The sequence below is a fragment of the Mesoplodon densirostris genome, chromosome 11 (assembly GCF_025265405.1).
Source record: "Mesoplodon densirostris isolate mMesDen1 chromosome 11, mMesDen1 primary haplotype, whole genome shotgun sequence".
Classification (NCBI taxonomy): Eukaryota; Metazoa; Chordata; class Mammalia; order Artiodactyla; family Ziphiidae; genus Mesoplodon; species Mesoplodon densirostris.
In genome coordinates, this window is record NC_082671.1 from 20,744,909 (window position 1) to 20,763,422 (window position 18,514).

At 37.2% G+C, this 18,514-nt stretch overlaps 1 protein-coding gene across 1 annotated transcript in view; it reads right to left on the minus strand.

Moving 5' to 3' along the window:
* SOX5 (SRY-box transcription factor 5) overlaps positions 1-18,514 on the minus strand; it is a 739,414-nt gene that overhangs the window by 124,709 nt on the left and 596,191 nt on the right. Inside the window, exon 8 of the mRNA XM_060112407.1 lies at positions 5,861-5,984. Within this exon, the coding sequence (XP_059968390.1) occupies positions 5,861-5,984 (124 nt within the window). The remainder of the gene's footprint in view (positions 1-5,860; positions 5,985-18,514) is intronic.

The following is an 18,514-nucleotide window of genomic DNA, read 5'->3' on the forward strand; positions in this document are numbered from 1 at the left end:
ATATATATATATATATATATATTTTTTTTTGGTGAGAGGAGCACAGGATGTATGTTTTGCTGGTATTATACACAGTATCCATCATTTATAAGTAACCTAATAAGATAGACACAATGGTAGGCACTGCTTCATATATAATCCTATTTAATCTCTGTAACAATTCAGTAAAATGAGTGATATTAATCCATTTTGTAGGTCAGGAAACAATCTCAACAACTTGCACAAGGACAATTAAAGTAGCACAATAAGGCAAATCAATTGCTTATCTGAATAATATTATACATATCCCCGTAAGTGCAAGATAAATTTTGTTATAATATTCTGTTCTGTGGTTGTAACATGATAGGTCAACAACCATAACTTCCAAGTAAAAAGGTTATAACATTTAAAAAATGAATATATAATACACTAGGCCACAAGTTCCTAAATCTTGGATTCAGGAACCATCAGTGGCTCAATAATTCTTTCCTCACACTCCTAAGATTAAAGAAAGGTCCAACTGCTCCATTTTATTAAGTAATATGTTTCAAACAACTCAGGTAATTTATGTAGTGTCTGAGAGATGCCTCTGTATTTTCCTTGAAATTGTAAAATATCCTGTGTGCCCCTGTGAATTAGCTTCAGCACCCTGGTATCTTAGCACAGTTTGGGAACTACAGCCCATTAGTTTGGGAACTATAGCCCATCTCTAGGGAAAGATACTGTACCTGTAGCTATGTGACACATTCAATTTGACACTTGGGGCCAAACTATCAAGCCAACTCTTTTACAACTGTTTCCTACTATATACAGAAAATGGGTTATTTTATTGGATTTTGACTTCCTGTAGATTTTTAAAAATTTCCACATAAAATGTCTTCCTGTCAAAAATTTCTGAAGCATCTATTAGAATTACGTGGCTAGAAATTTTACACCCAAACAAAGAGAGAGGCAGAGGACTATAGTCATTAGTAAAAAGAGAAGCACCTATTCCTTTCCTTTCTGCCTATAAAATATGTGCTCTGAAGGAACAGCACTTAACCTGAGTGGGGAGCTGGGGTGTAAGGAAGCTGAGTGTTGTGGAAAAAGAACTGAAAGTTGGGGTCAGAGAAATTGGTATGACGAAACTCACGACCTTCAACCACTTTATCTCAAACGTCCCTCTCAAGTCTAAACTGTTGGGCTAGGGGCTTCCCTGGTGGCCCAGTGGTTAAGAATCTGCCTGCCAATGCAGGGGACACGGGTTCGATCCCTGGTCTGGGAAGATCCCACATGCCGCGGAGCATCTAAGCCCGTGTGCCACAACTACCGAGCCTGCTCTCTAGTGCCTGCGAGCCACAACTACTGAAGCCCACACACCTAGAGCCCGTGCTCCGCAACAAGAGAAGCCATCGCACACCACCACGAAGAGTAGCCCCCCCACTCGCTGCAACTAGAGAAAGCCCGCGTGCAGCAATGAAGATCCAACACAGCCAAAAATGAATAAATAAATACATTAAATAAAAAAATCTATTTTAAAAAGAACCTGCTGTATAAAAATAAATAAAATAAAATTCAAAAAAATTTTTTAAAAATAAATAAAATGTTGGGCTAAAACCAGCATACGTATTCAAATTCATTTTGAATTTGGTAGATTTTTTTCTATGATGAGCCAGCACAAAACTCTTCCTGCCAACATAAAACTGTTCTGCAGGTGTCAAAGATGTGTAAATTTTATTTCAAAAATATCTACCTGGGACTTCCCTGGTGGCGCAGTGGTTAAGAATCCGCCTGCCAATGCAGGGGACATGGGTTCAATCCCTGGTCCGGGAAGATCCCACATGCTGTGGAGCAGCTAAGCCCGTGCACTACAACTACTGAGCCCGCACTCTAGAGCCCATGCTTGGCAACAAGAGAATGAGAAGCCCACGCACCACACGAAGAGTAGCCCCTGCTCACCCCAGCTAGAGGAAACCCACGCACAGCAACGAAGACCCAACGCAGCCTAAATAAATAAATAAAAATAAAAAACCCCCAAAATCTACCTGATACAAGCTTTGCAGTTCACAGGTTCAAGTCTTTGGTTAAAAGCTTAGGACTCCACTCAGACTTTCCAGCAGAAGCAAATGGACTGTGTCCTCAGACTCTTCAACCATCCGGAGTATACTTGAACCAACTCATTTGTACATACATTCAGTTTATAATTCAGAATTGGAACTAGCATTTATTTATTTATTTTTAATTGTGGCCTAGCCACATAGCTTGCGGGGTCTCAGTTCCCTAACCAGGGATTGATCCCGGGCCACAGCAGTGAAGTACCAAATCCTAACTACTAGACCACCAGGGAATTCCCAGGTTTTTAGTTATTTAGTTTTTTAAATTTATTTCAAGGACTTCAATGATTGTTTTCTGATTAAAATGAGCTAGTACCCATAAACATAATTTAAAATTGGGATTTTAAATTAGTGCAATATAAAATCTGGGGTGTGTTTAACATGTAGCAACTGAATTGACAATTTTCACAGAACTGGTAAGTTAAAAATACAGATTACTTCATTATTTTTTTCCCTGAATGTTAAACCAGTGTTTTTACATAACTTTTTTCAAGTTATTATACATATTTAAAGCACTCCATTTAATAATACACCATTATTTTTACCTCCTTAGAAGTCTGGAAGTATTTTTAGACTTTAAAAAAGAAGTAAGAAAGACAATAACTAGATATAGATTCATGAAGAAGTGTGGTTTCATGCTTGATTTCACTAACAGCAAACACCAAAACAGAACTGAAATTCTGATAATGTATCAATGTTTGTAAACTGACCTACATATTCATAGATAAGAGTGTACTACAACATTCTCTAAAGCTTCTTTTCTATCTAGCCAGTGTGCTCTGAAGTCTCTGGCTGTGCTATTAATTTATTCTTATATTGTTTAATGACATGCTTTCTAGCAGTTAAGAGGAATTCCAGCAACTACATTCTGTAGGTGTCCATTCCACACCGTGTTTCTACTATCATATTTCTTAAAGGGAAAATACCTTTATTTCCAACTAGAAGCTTCTTTTTTGGAAAAGGAAGAAACTTAGTCAATTGATGATGGTTAGGTTACCCAACTGGTGTTTTTATTTTTTCCCCATTGATAACATTTTAACTTTCATGTGTAGTTTCAAAGATTTTAATTTTATTTATCAAAACACATAGTCTAAGCAGAAAAATTTATCATCAATACTTTCTTGAATGGATTTGAGAGTATTTGATACCAAAAAATAGTATACCTTTCATATTTACTTGAAACTCAAATCAAGATGGATTAGTCAGTGTCTCTTTCATTGAGAACTCTGTGATATTACTCAAATTAAAACAAATGACAGCCAGAGAAGTGACATATGATTGACAGTTATGGGGGGAATAAAACAGGGAGTCCCACTGAAGAGAGAAGATGTCAAGATTTCTTTCCCTACCTCGATTCCTTTCCTGCAACATGATTACGGAGGAAATAAGTAGTCTGGAGTATTTATCGCTTCCACCCAGCTCCTCATTCAAACTGACAGTGTGAGAGTGTCAGCAAGGGTGGCACTTTCTTTTACTACTGGCTTTTTCTTCGTTCTAGAGTTCGGCATGATGCTTATTTCAAGCTTTCCAGCAGCCGTAGAGGCTTTATTCTATTTTACTTCCAGGATACAAAAGAAGTGGTATCACTTATAACTTTAAGCACTGAAGGTATGAATATCAAATGGTTCATATATTAACACCTTTAGGAAGGGAAACATTTCTCCACGCCGCATTACGTTAACACTGAACAAATTTGCTATGCCAACTCTGTCAAATGGGAGTGAGGCAGAGGTGTTCTTGACCTTTTCCAGGACCCCTGGAAAAGGGGGGCCTTTTATGCTATTGTTCATACTCAATGTGGTTTTCTCTTCAGCACAATATTCGCTAATGGGACTTATGTCTAAAGTTGCTTACAAAATTTCTTTTTTAAAAACAGAACTAGTCTCTATGTACATATTGCAGGTGCAGTGTGAGGCAACTGATGATTTTTAAAAGTGTCATTTTTTTTTTCATTTTAGTAACCAAGGCTATGAAAAACATATTGGCAACATGCATTTAATGTGAATAGTAATTTCTTAGGTAAAGGGAAACAAAAAATCTTTTATAATTAAAAACTCAGAAATCAATGTAGCAATAGAATTTAAAATTCTCTTCTTAAAGTTTAAATTATTTTTAGAATTTAAATATTTAGGATATAAATATAGTCCTTAGTTATACAAAGAAGTTGGTGTTTCTGGATGAATCAATCTACAAAGATAGTATTATGCAACAAATAATATTAAATAAATACATTAAGGATCCAGAGTGAGACCACCGTCTTAAAACACAGGAAACCAAAGTCAAGAGAAAGATGTGCAAAAGCCATGTTTAAAACTGCAAAGAGCAAAGTGCTTACAAGTATGAATTTTTTTTTTTTTTTTTTTGTGGTACGTGAGCCTCTCACTGCTGTGGCCTCTCCCGCTGCGGAGCACAGGCTCTGGACGCGCAGGCCCAGCGGCCATGGCTCACGGGCCCAGCCGCTCCGTGGCATGTGGGATCCTCCCGGACCGGGGCACAAGCCCGTGTCCCCCGCATCGACAGGCGGACTCTCAACCACTGCGCCACCAGGGAAGCCCACAAGTATGAAGTTTTATACTCCTCAGTTCAGTTCACTTTTACCTAGACTCCATGGTTGCAATCTACTCACTCATATGGCTTTCTTCATTGCTGTATAAAGAAAGTTTAAAAACTAGGAATAAATGTTAAATATGAAAATTCAAAACATCATTTAACAGGAAGCAGATTTGATTCCTAGTAATGTTCAGAAGAATTTCTGAAATGCAATAAGTGTTGAAGCATAGCAAGATGCTAATGTGACAATTTATTAACATATAAACGAACCAAAATCTACTGGAACTTACAAAATAATATTCTATATAAATATCTAAAATGATAATACTTTGCTAATTGTTTTCAATGGTATTCTATTTTGTTCAATGAAAATATTTCAATTATTAGATTGTTTCCAAAACTCACAGTGTATAATTTTGATTTTCCTTAAAAAAGTCATAAAATCACAGGCAAGTAAAGTTGATAAGCAATATAAACAGTTATCTCAATATAACCCATCACTTACTGTAAAAATGCCCTTGTATTGTTTGTAATGAATGCTCAATCATTTATTCATTCATTCAACAAATAGTTGAAATTGTACTAAAAGTTTAGATATAACAATACGTGAGACAGAATGAACACTGGCCCTCATAGACTTTATAATTAAAGTGAAAGGAAATACACAGGATCCAAAGGAACCTGGAGAAAGGGATCTAACTAGATCAGGCCAGCTTTCCCTGCCTGAGCTGGAAGAGATTCAGAAAACCAAGGAGAGTGAACACAGACAATTCAAGTCCAAAGTCAAGAAAGAGTATGGTTCGCTCTAAGAACTAAAAGAAGCCTAATGAGAAATTAGGTTGTAAATGTAGGGAGGAGACGGATAATGGAAGGCCAACTGATTCACATTAGGAAACTTGGGTTTATCTTAAAGGGCAATGGAAAGCTATTAAAATGCATATTCCTGTCTTACCTACATAAAAATAAATTGAACCTGAAAATTATATTCATAATTTAAGAATACACTGGAAATGAAAGTTATGTAACAAAATTATACAAAGCAAATATTGGCTTCAGAAGCATAGAAATAATCTAAGCTCTTAAATACAACATAAATCCTTTTCTACACTTTCTGTGTGTTTCCTCTTTAAAATAAAAATGCTATATGGGTGATCTAATTTCTTGGTGGGGCAGGAATATTAAATTGCCTAAAGCCATGCCCTCCACACACTCCCAAGTGAAAAATCAGTGGTACTTACTACATCCAGCCTTATAGCTGAAGCCTGGAGGAAGGAGGAATCCTTGCTGGGCAGCTGCAGCCAGTGTCCGTTGATCGGGAGGGAATACAGGAATCATTAATGGCGGCAGTTGACCTTGAACCTGCTGAATGTATTAGAGTGAATCAAAGAGAAGAAGTTTTCATACTCCATGCTTCCTATCCTCCCACCCTTATGATATAAGAAAAAAATTATTCAATTCAATATACTGGCATACTAGCCTGCTAGAACCCTGGATGTGAGGCTATGTCTTAGGACTACTTTAGACAGGAGAATCAGAATACTGAATACTTTACCTGGAAGCTGTTATCAAGTTCACTTTCTAACCTGGTGAATAATTTCCCTACATGACGATATCCTTTACAGTGATGAAGCATCAATACTTCACACTACAAGTCTTTTCTTACTGCATTAATATAATGATTAAAAAAGTATCCCTTAGGTTGAACTAAAATCTCCTTCTGTAAATCTCACCTGTTAGGACTAATTCTACCTTCTAAAACAAAATTAAACTGGTATCATTTTATATATGAACAGCTCTTCATTACTTGAAGATAATTCTCATGTTCATGCATAATACTAAGGTTTTTTTTAAGTTCTTGAATAAAAGAGCTGAAAGAAAGCTTAGAGAGTAATGAAGACTTTCCCCATTCTCTATAGAAGAGGTAACTGGGCCAAAAGAAAACTGACTTGCCTGTGGCCATGGAATGGGGGAGTCAAAACCATGTCTATGATCTAGTCCCTTGGATCTTTTGAATTCATCTATCCTTTTTGAGGCAATTGAACCACTCATCAACCACACGGCCTCTCTTTTGGTTGCCATCTTTAGAATACACCTTAATTTTCTGGTGTCACTCTGAGGATGTAGGGTTCATATCAGTAAATAAATAATCTAATACAATGGAATCAATATTTTCTTTTAATTGAACAGTAATTTCTAGAAATATAAACTAATGCAGTCATTTCTGCAGCTATGTCACATTGTTACTAATGCAGAGGTTGTCATTTACTAAAATACCTAGGATTTTTTTCCAAATATTTAAGCAAGATTTCTCTGGTGGACATGGTTATTGGTTAGTGTTTGTCAGAGAACATACGAATGAGAATTTAGGATCATGCTAAAGATCACATCTGACACTTTATTCTCCTTTACTATTTCTTCCTCACATTCAGTCAGTTATTTGGAAAAAAAACAAATAAATATTTCATGAACACATACTATGTATAAGAAAATGAGCTAGGTAGTACAGACATAATAGTAAACAAAACAAACAAGATCCTATGCCCATGCAGCTTACATTACAGTGGGGATAATGGTTAAAAGTAAAACAAACACATATACAAACAAACAAACAAACAAACAAAAAATTCATTCAGTCGCTAACCTTAACAGCAATTCTGAAACATCTCCGGACTTGTTTTCCCTTTCTCTCACTGGCATTGCACATTCTTAGACACATGATTCTGATAATTCTCATAATTTCTCACTTTAAAGGTCCACCTTCACTTTCTGCACCATTTCATCTTTCATAGTAAGCCTCTGAGGTATTTCTGAGATTTTGGTGTGTGTGTGTGTGTGTGTGTGTGTGTGTTGAGGGGGTGGAGGAGGGGATGAGAGAGAGAGAGAGAGAAGGAGGAAGGGTGAAGGGAGAGAAAGAGAGACAGAGAGAGTGCCAGCCAGCCAGCCAGAGGAATAAGCACTGTAAGAATGAGGACTCTGCTTTCAGAAATGACTCCAAATTGCAAAGTATTTCTTTTAGCCAAAAGGATTTTAAACCTATCACTGCCACCAGAGTGAAATTAAAAGTGAACAACACAACCAGGAAAACAAAAAGAGAATGTTTTAAGGTTAGAGCTGAACGTTAAAAAGCTTATATTACTACAGCCCACATTTTTTGAACATACTGGAGAAAAGATAAACTTTATGTAGACACCAATGGAAAACGATTGAAGTCTCAAAAATTAGAAAGTGCGTATCGAGCAAGTATGTAGGAAAAAGGGGCCTGAAACAAGGGGGAGATGTTTGAAGGCAAAACAGCATGGGCGCTAGTTCTGTATTGAAGGACACTGTATTGAAGAGGATACTGACCAGAATAACAAGCAAAGAAACAACAAACTAGCCATGCTGGTTAAGGGTTATTGCTAGCTACTATGTATCCTTTTTATTTCATTGTAAGTTATTATATTTTATATAGTACATCTCCTCCTTTCTAAGACACCATTGGTTATACAATGTATAAGATGGTTATAAATTTAATAAGAGCACTTTAGAGGGAAGAAGAAAGGAATTTCAAATGAAACACATACAAGGGTTGTAAGAGTCATCCAAACTTCAGAGACCTTAAAATTTGGGGAAAATAACTTCTACAATTGCAGAAACAATAGCTTCTTATTTTAGTGCGGTAGTTCTTAAACTTGAAGTTATATTTTAGAATCACCTGGCAAGCTCTGAAAAACTCTCAATGCCCAGACTGTTTCCTAGAAAACAGGGGTGAATTAAATCTGCATCAACAGGGGTGAGACCCAGCCATCGACATTTTTTAACATTCCCCTGATGATTCCAATGTGCATCCAGGTTTGAGAAGAACTGTCTTAAAGAATGCTGATGTCACTGTCAACAAATCTTTTTGTCTTCTTCATAGTTTGCCTTGAGTTACAAAGGACTTTCAGGTATATAAGTAGTTGAAGGGAGACTCTGCCTATTACAGGTCTGGTGCTCACAGGACATTAAACTATATTCCTCATAGAGTTCCTTCTAAATGAGTCTTGTATCTGTATTTCACATGCTCCTCTTCTGAAAAGCTTTTGATGGTTGCTTTTACTTAGAGAATAATGACCAAATCCCTTCACATGGTATTCAGGATTCTTCACAATTTGTTCCTGGTCCATCTTTCCAGGTATTTCTGCTGCCCTCCTTCAGATATTCTGTACTTATGCCTCAATGGGTCAGGAAGGCTTCCTTGCATACTAGGTGTTTTTCCACGCTTGAACAGGCTCAAAAGTATCTTCTCCTCTGTTTTTAGTCATTTCTCTTTTTCTTTTCTTCTTGGCAAAATTCTACTTATTTTTCAAAGGCTTCTGAGACCCACATAATGTCTTGGCCTGTGAAGCACTTCTTTCTTATGGTGCCAATTTTCAGGCAGAAAAAGAACTCTTACTTCTTTAACCTCATAAAGCTAACACAATACTTACTGTATTGAATAATAGTTACTTGTATAAGTTGAGCCTCCCTTATGACCTACGAACTTAAAGAGGAAAGAGGCTGTAACTTATTTATTATTATAACTCTAGAGCTTACAGCAGCAGCTGAAATTATTATAGGAATTGATAATTCATAAATAAAGAAGAACAATGTATTATACAGTCCTGTCTTTGTAATTACGTCTTCGTGCCCCACCTCCAAATGTCCACAAAAGGCCTGTGGAAAACAAAGTTCTTTAACGACCAGGAAGGAATTCAATTTCACCGGAGAAAAATGGCAGCATGAAATACCAGCTGCTTTGTGCTCTTATTCTTAATGTATAGATAAAAGGTCATATACATCATGATAAATCCATGATTCTTAGAATTATGCATTCATGAAGAAATAGAAAAGTAATATGGAAATTTATTACATACTTCTGTAATGGACAGATATGCCTGCCTATCATGTTCTAGTAACATGATGTTTTAATTATAAAAGCTTTGCTTTTCCAGTACTCTATCATTACTATTTTCTTTCTTCAAATATTTCCTGCCTGGCTTTATTTACATTTATTTTTCCACAATAATTTTAGGATATGGAATTTCTCTTTGAATTCATTAACCTAATGGCTTGATGGCCAATAACAGGTTATATCTTTTAATTTATTCAAATCTTCTTTTGCTTCATATACTTATTGTAGTTTTCTTGGTAATTTTATTTTTAAGGTTTTTAAAAAATACTTTTCTTGCTGTCGTAAAGTTAATGTGTTCTTGTTATATTGTTTAACTGGTTGTTGCATGTACATAAGTCTATCTACTTGTGTGTGACAGCTTTTACCCAGGTAATTCATTCATATTCTAATAATTTATAATAATTTTTCAGGAAAAAAATTTTAGTATTTTAAGATTAAATTGCAATAAATTCTGGCACTTTAAAAATCTGTATTTTATTATGATTATTAAAAAACATTTTGCTTTAGTTATTAAAAACATTTTTTTTAAATTTATTTTTGGCTGCATTAGATCTTCGTTGCTACACACAGGTTTTCTTTAGTTGTGTTGAGCAGGGACTACTCTTCGTTGCAGTGCATGGGCTTCTTATTGCGGTGGCTTCTCTTGTTGTGGAGCACAGCCTCTAGGCACATGGGCTTCGGTAGTTGTGGCACATGGGCTCAGTAGTTGTGGCACACAGGCTCTAGAGCACAGGCCCAGTAGCTGTGGCACATGGGCTTAGTTACTCCACGGCATATGGGATCTTCACAGACCAGGGCTTGAACCCGTGTCCCCTGCATTGGCAGGCGGATTCTTAACAACTGCACCATCAGGGAAGCCCCTGCTTTAGTATTGTAACTTGTTTTAGTGTCTGAATTTTCCAAGATCCACAAATGTAGAATAACACTTTTAAGGCTGAGAGAGCCTAGAGATTATCTGGCATAACACAATCATTGTGCTGATAAAGAAATGAGACTTAGCTTGGCCGTATAAATTGTTCAAGATCCCACATTTAGGTAAGAGCAAAGTTAACACTGAAACTACATCTCCTAACAATCTAGTACTCTTTTCCAACACTTGGGAAAAATTGGGGGTGGGGAGCACGAGGAATTACAAGGGAGAGGAAGAACTAAAATGAAAAATAAGCCTAATTTCATAGTCCCAAAGATGTGTTTACTTTAGAATGGCATAGGAAAAATTACAGAGCATTGTAGTAATATTCAGAATAAAGGAAACAGTAAAATATATACAATCCAAAATGTGTGGTTAATTCATCTATGCAACTAAAAACACATTTCAAAAACAGTTGATCCTCATTATTTGCAGATTCTGTATTTGCCAATTTGCCTACTCAATAAGATTTACTTGTATCCTTCCCAAATTTACTTGTACTGGTGCTTTTGTGGTTACTCACAGACCTGTGCAAAGTAGCAAGAAATTCTGGTGATTTTTGCTGTTTAAAATGCACATAGAATCAATAATAAATATTAATAAGGTGTCTTTAAACAGAAACACAAATAAAACAAGGCTATGTATTGATCAGCTGATGAAAATAGTGTGACCAAAGGCTCTCAGGAACCTAACTTTGTGTTTCCTCCAGGAGCAAAATCATTCAGTATTTGATAATTCAGTGTTCATGGCAACTTTATACAAATAACTAGCACAAATAATGAGCACCAACTGTATTACTGCTGTATCTTAAGTAATTTTTAGTTCCTTGATGCTGAAAATTAGCCCACCTTTGGGAGAAAAGGACATATCACATCAAAACAGTATAATGTTTCCTGGATAAATTCTAAAACAAATTTGTTATAATGTTAGTATTTCATTCTCATATTTGCCAGTTTTGACTATTTCCAAATCCTATTCACTGTTAACTTCACTTATTTTCTTTTATTTAATGGATGAATTCCCTTAAAGCTCCTAATTAAGGTTTAAAATGTGTGACATTTATAAAGTTTCAACAAAATACTTTTGTCACAAAATGTTGGTCTTTTTAATGGGGGCATGTTATTCACAAGTCTGAATAACTCACAATAAATTTAAGATGCTACTTCCTGTATTTTTTTAAACTTTAAGATAGAATATTATGTTTTAACACTTTTTATAATTCTACCACATAGGTACTGCATGTAATCTTGCCCTCCAACACAATCACATTATCACACTTGTAAAAGAACAAGTAAATACTTATCAATTATTCATAGTTAAATATTTTATATTTTATGTAAATATTCTATTCAAAACCCTTCAGTGGTTCCCTGAAACTATTTAATATATCAAGTAGATATTTAAGATGATTAATTTAGCTTCCAGTCCCATGGGTCTGTTTATTATTCATTCAATCAACATTTCTACTAACTAGAATGTATACTTTTTTGGTAACTAGGAATATAAAGATGAATTCACATACAATGCCTGCTCTCCAGAAGCTCTAAGTCTGGTCGGACAAATGGATAGATAATTAGAATACACTGCCATTAGTTTAACAATAGACACTTGTATGGGATACTATGGAAGCACAAACGAGAGACTCCTAACACAGCCAGAAGAAGTCAAGGCAGGCCTCACAGAGATAGGTCCAGCAGGTGTAGGGTCTGAATGGATAAGTAGGAGTTAGCCAGGCAAAGAGGTGGGAGTGTGAAAAAAGAATTCCAAGCAGATGGGAGAAAAAATGAGCAAATTATCAGGGACAAGAAAAAATATCATGTGAGGGGGAAACCACCAAGCAGTGTAGAACAGCAAAAATATGTAAGCAAGAACCAGGGTTAGAAAGTCTGCTTGAATCGATCTGTGTTTCACTGTGAGAAACTTGAGATTCCCCCTGTAGGCTCTGGGGACCATTTAAGTAGGTTAGGTGGCATACTCTGGTGGGCATAGGGAGAAAAGATTTGAGAGGCAAAGCGTGGAGACTAGGTACATGTTGATGAGGGGGGAGGCTATAAATGTGTGGGTATATGAGGAAATCTCTGTACCTAAAAAAAAAAAGAAACTATATATGTAAGAAAAGGAGAAGAAGAGAGAGTCACGATAACTCTCAGGTGTCTAGTTTATGTAACTATTTATACTGGTATGAAACAACAACAAAAAAACATACAGGCATACTGATAGTTTTCATGGAAAGATAAGAATATGGTTCTGAACACATGTGTTTGAGGTACCTAGATAATGTTCCATTGGAGATACCTTACTAGCAGACTGATACTGCAGTCTGAAGCTAGTGAAGAGATTTTTAGAGGCTATGGTTTGGGGGATCACTTGTTGATGAGAGTGAACTAGATAATCTAAAGAGGGTTTGAAGGATAAAGAGAAGACAGCTTAAAACCATTTGGGTCGCAACAATAATTCAACAAAGGGCAGAGGAAGAGGAGTCTTAAGAGCAGAGAGGTAAGATAAGAATAAAGAAAATCTTGAGTACAGTATCACAAAATCCAATGGAATATCAAGGTTGAGGTAGTGCCTAATAGTGAAAAGTGTAGCAGAAAGAGTATTTTAGAGACAAAAATAATATCTTCTGGAATAGTTTATTAGAAGATGGTGATGAATCTAACAACAACAAATCCACTAGAATGGATATTCTGAAAGGTCGAGCATATTCCAAAAGGTTGAGCCCCGAATGACAGGCAAGATAAAGGGGATGGCATATGTAGAAGATTCTTCAGAGAAGGCTGGGTGAGGCATTAGGAGAGACATTTGATGGCAGCTGTGTAGGAATGCACAGATTTTATTTAAGCAGCAGAGTTTTAGGTAGCAGCACCTTTACTGGCTGGAAGGAGCAAATGGAAATTGAGAATTTGAAATGTAGGAAAGAGCAATTAACGTGTGGACCAAAATTATAGAGGAGGCTGAAAGGCAAGGCAGAGGTGTAGGGATCCGCTTCGCCTGGGAATGACATCTCATTCTCTGGGCCCTGATGAATGAAGCTATACAAGTGGCTCTAAGCCGATAACGTTCTACCGGTAAGGAAACGAGAAGGTAAGGAGAATCAGTTCCGACGGAAGAAATTTTTTCAATGTTGAAGGCAAAATCACATGCTGAAAATGAGAGATGCTGGGACTGAGTAAGGGAGTTCATCAAAGGTACAGAAGCTTTGGATGGTTACTGTGAGAAATGAAAAAGAAAGTAACCACAGACGATTAAAAGGGGTGATGGAAAAGTCTAAGGCCTGAGAAGAGACCACATGAACTATGATGCTTCCCTGTTCTGTGATTTTTCTGAGTTTCTGGTCACAGGTTGGGGAAAGTCAGGGAATTAGGGGCGGCTTCAGCAAGGATAGGTTATGAGGAAATCAAAGTTGCTTTTGAACGACAATGGGCTTTAGACTTCACCCCAGGAAGAGAGGCCCGGAAGGCATTACTTGACTGGGAAAAATATAGGAATCAGAAAACTAGAGGGACTACTCCATGATACCAAGGAGCAGTTTGTGTGACAGCTCAAAAAACAGGAAGTTATGGTAGAAGACCTGTTTAAACTACATACACAAATGTTAAAATGAAAGGCAGCTATATCATTTAAGTCAGCACAATTACAAATAAAATGTAAAATCTGAAACTTTCCAAATGTTCCTCAAGAATTTAGTCCGGTGAGTACCATAGTATTCAAGCACACATGGTATTTAGGGATCAATTCACCTCCAGCTGAAATTCAGCCACCTTTGGTGGGGAGCATAGCAGCTGTTTAGAAGCACACAGCGACACTATACAGCAGTTTTTGAGAAAATGGAAAATATAATATTCCAAATGAGATTACAAGAGGGGGTTAGGTAGGCAGGATATAATTACCCAAACTGGAGTAACCAGGATAACAAAGCTGACTTTCCACCATTAGCAAGAAGAGGCATGGGATCGTCAATGACCATGAATAGTCTGTGTTTTCTCATTTCACATAATAGAAAGTCGATTTGTAAGTTTATTCGACCCAATGCAGTGGTATTTAGAAAATGAAAAAAACAAAAAACAAAAAACCCTACACTAAAATTTAGAATAAAGGAGCCAATTTATCTTCCAATTAATCTACTTGGAAGACTAAAGACAATCTCATTGAGTGATACAGAAACATAAAAACACTGCTCAAATTGCAATCCCTGCCTCTCACTAGCCAACAGTCACACTGAAGTTGTATCACCTCTAATTTCATTTGATTCAAGACAAAGACAAAGTAGTCATATTCTTTTAGAACAAAAATGAACAGCCATGTGGATTTTTTACATAGTAGTCTTCTTCGGCAAAAAGCCACAGAACTTTTTTTAAAAATCGTTTCCAAGGATGAAAATGACTTTGCCAAGCAAAGTGGCTTCAAAACAGGCCTCAAAAATACTAATAGAAAGACAGATGGTTCTACTAAGAGCTTGGCTGCCAAAAAAAAAAAAAAAAAAAAAAGTAGAAAAAAAAAAGAGTGATGCTATTGAAGCTGACTGCAAAGTTATCTGATGACTACAAATACTTTTGTCCCAATGCAAGTGCTAACTCTGCCTCTAGGGCTGATACAGCCAAAATACTGACTTCCCCACATCCGATCTCCCTATATCCCCACCCCTCCTAAATAAAACCTGTCAGTGCCAAGCCCCACAAAACAGCACAAGCATGCGCTTGATTCTGACTGACTGCTCTGCAGAAGCAAAAGACTGCATTGAAGAACTCCTGTTTAGAAACAGACCCACAAGGAAAATTGCTTTTCTTTTCAAAACTGCCTGTCACATTTTCTTTTTCTAATTCCCCTTTTCCTCCTCCTCCCTGTCACCAAAAGGCCCCTGGGCCCTATGAGTTTAGATGATACAAACTCAATTTGTATAAAGAAGGCAAGAAGCAGCACCACAGAGAGGTGGGGATAGTTTGCAAGGATAGGGAAATAATCCAGTCAAGACACAGTGCAATTTTCTTTGCAAACTACAACTACAATAATACCTCCACTTTATTTCCTTCAGGGCAACTGTCATTTCTTTTTAACCAGATTGCTACTAGATGTAATAGAAACTGAAATATTACGTGGTCACTGACTCTTCCTTTCAATGGCTCATTTCACTATTACATTTTTACTTTTGCATGACGTGTTTAGTGTTGGCATTGTTACTATGATACAACCATTTTCAAATGATGTAGAATTAAGACCTCTGTCACTTGAAGGTGATGAAATTTCATTCTTAATACTATGCAGGTTTGACTTAAATATTCTTCTTGTCTAATAGTAGCCTTTATTTTCAAAACTTAAGCATTACGTTCTTATAAAGCACCATTTTAATGTATATTAAACTCATGCAAACCAAAATGATGACACTTACTGTAAATATAATACATGCTTAAACAAAGTTTATTTGCTGACTTCAAGAAAAAAAAAATCTGTTTTGAAAGTTGGTAGTCAAGAAACTTAAGGGTGGCAAAAATACGGTGGTAATTAAGAAAGCTATTGTGAAAGACTATGGTAAAAACAGGGCTATTTTATTTGCCAAGGACAATTTTGAGCTGAATAAAAGAATTTTAAAAAGGCAATGACTAAAATATCTCAAATGATGCATTATTTAGGATTAGGTTATCATCTGTTTCTTAAAGGTCATATTTTATATAGCTTGTAGCTGTTACTTGATAAAACAAAAGTCTTTCTTTATAATGCAACTGTTTCCTCAAACGTGTGTGACTATTTGTATTACTTAGCATGGTTTTTGACAATAAAACAGGCTGGTTCCTATGAGTATGCATGGTTCTCTGTCCACATGGACAGAATCAGGCTTTGCAAATACCAATACAATCTTATTTTATGTCATGTATTGCTATGTCAATTGTCATTTACACACAAATGAAAGACAACATAAAATATAATGGTCAACGTGAAATATAATTTTTTTTCAATTATATATCTCAGGAACCCATGATTAGAAAACAATAAAATTCACTATTTATTGATTTCTGATTTATGATTTTTGCTCAATGGCCTATAATTGATTATTAGTGATTTTTTTTCACATGCAATATAAATCTCAGTTCAACATAAGTTCTTTAAATATTATGCCTCAAAAATTACCACTTTGTGGAGAAGCTTGAATTAGTAGTGACTGCTAATGGGTACAGCGTTTCTTCTTAGAGTGATGAAAATGTTCTGGAATTAGGTAGTAATGATGGTTACAAAACACTGTGAGTATACTAAAACCCACTGAACTGTCCACTTCAAAAAAGGTGAACTGGGGCTTCCCTGGTGGCACAGTGGTTGAGAGTCCGCCTGCTGATGCAGGGGACGTGGGTTCGTGCCCCGGTCCGGGAAGATCCCACATGCCGCGGAGAGGCTGGGCCCGTGAGCCATGGCCACTGAGCCTGCGCATCCGGAGCCTGTGCTCTGCAACGGGAGAGGCAAGGCCACAACAGTGAGAGGCCCGCGTACCGCAAAAAAAAAAAAAAAAGGTGAACTGTGTGGTATGTGAACTATATCTCAACTTAAAAAAAACAACTGGGAGGGCTTCCCTGGTAGTGCAGTTGTTGAGAGTCCGCCTGCCGATGCAGAGGATAGGTGTTCATGCCCCAATCTGGGAGGATCCCACATGCCGCGGAGCGGCTGTGCCCGTGAGCCATGGCCACTGAGCCTGCACGTCCGGAGCCCATGCCCCGCAACGGGAGAGGCTACAACAGTGAGAGGCCCACGTACCACAAAACAAAAAACAAAAAAACCCCACAACAACCGGCCTTCCCTGGTGGCACAGTGGTTGAGAGTCCGCCTGCTGATGCAGGGGACACGGGTTCGTGCCCCGGTCCGGGAAGATCCCACATGCCGTGGAGCGGCTGGGCCCGTGAGCCATGGCCACTGAGCCTGCGCATCCGGAGCCTGTGCTCTGCAACGGGAGAGGCAAGGCCACAACAGTGAGAGGCCCACGTACCGCAAAAAAAAAAAAAAAAAAGGTGAACTGTGTGGTATGTGAACTATATCTCAACTTAAAAAAAACAACTGGGAGGGCTTCCCTGGTGGCGCACTTGTTGAGAGTCCTCCTGCCGATGCAGAGGATAGGTGTTCGTGCCCCAATCTGGGAGGATCCCACATGCCGCGGAGCGGCTGTGCCCGTGAGCCATGGCCACTGAGTCTGCACGTCCAGAGCCCATGCCCCACAACGGGAGAGGCTACAACAGTGAGAGGCCCACGTACCACAAAACAAAAAACAAAAAAACCCCCACAACAACCGGCCTTCCCTGGTGGTGCAGTGGTTGAGAGTCCGCCTGCTGATGCAGGGGATAGGGGTTCATGCCCTGGTCCGGGAAGATCCCACATGCCGTGGAGTGGCTGAGCCTGCGCGTCCGGAGCCTGTGCTCTGCAACGGGAGAGGCCACAACAGTGAGGGGCCCGCGAACCGCAAAAAAAAAAAACCAAAGCAAAAAATAAAGACCACCTTAAAAAAATATATATCACTTCACTACTGCCAGAAACAAAACTGAATGTGCTTTGAAATACTCCTGTCTTATATTAGAATAATGTTTGCATTTGTATAAAGCACTTGTACATGCGTAGTTCATTTCTATTTTATCCAGCCTCTTAGAGATAAACAGGTCGGGTGTTGTCACTTCCAATTTTAATTAATGAGCAAAAACTGATAGAAAAACAAGTAATTTGGAAATTTACACATTATCACATAGGTAGCCAAAACAATACATCTAGCACTTAAATTCTTTGATTCTCTTAACAAATTATAAAACAAAGATATAATAAACTTTCTGAAATAAAAATACTGGTTTACATAATGAATACAGAAACACTGTGACAAAATTAATTCCCGTATATTTTATCAGTGTAAAAATGGGTTACATTTAAATTATCTTTAAAAGATAAAATTCTATTATGATTTAAAAGATTTTTATAGCAGGAGTGGCACTTTGACTTTGATTTACATCTTTTACTATATTTTATTTTGCTTTATGTTTTCTGAACAAAAGTTTTTCAAATTTTCAATGTGTATATATATATATTATTTTAATTATCTGAAAATTGTTC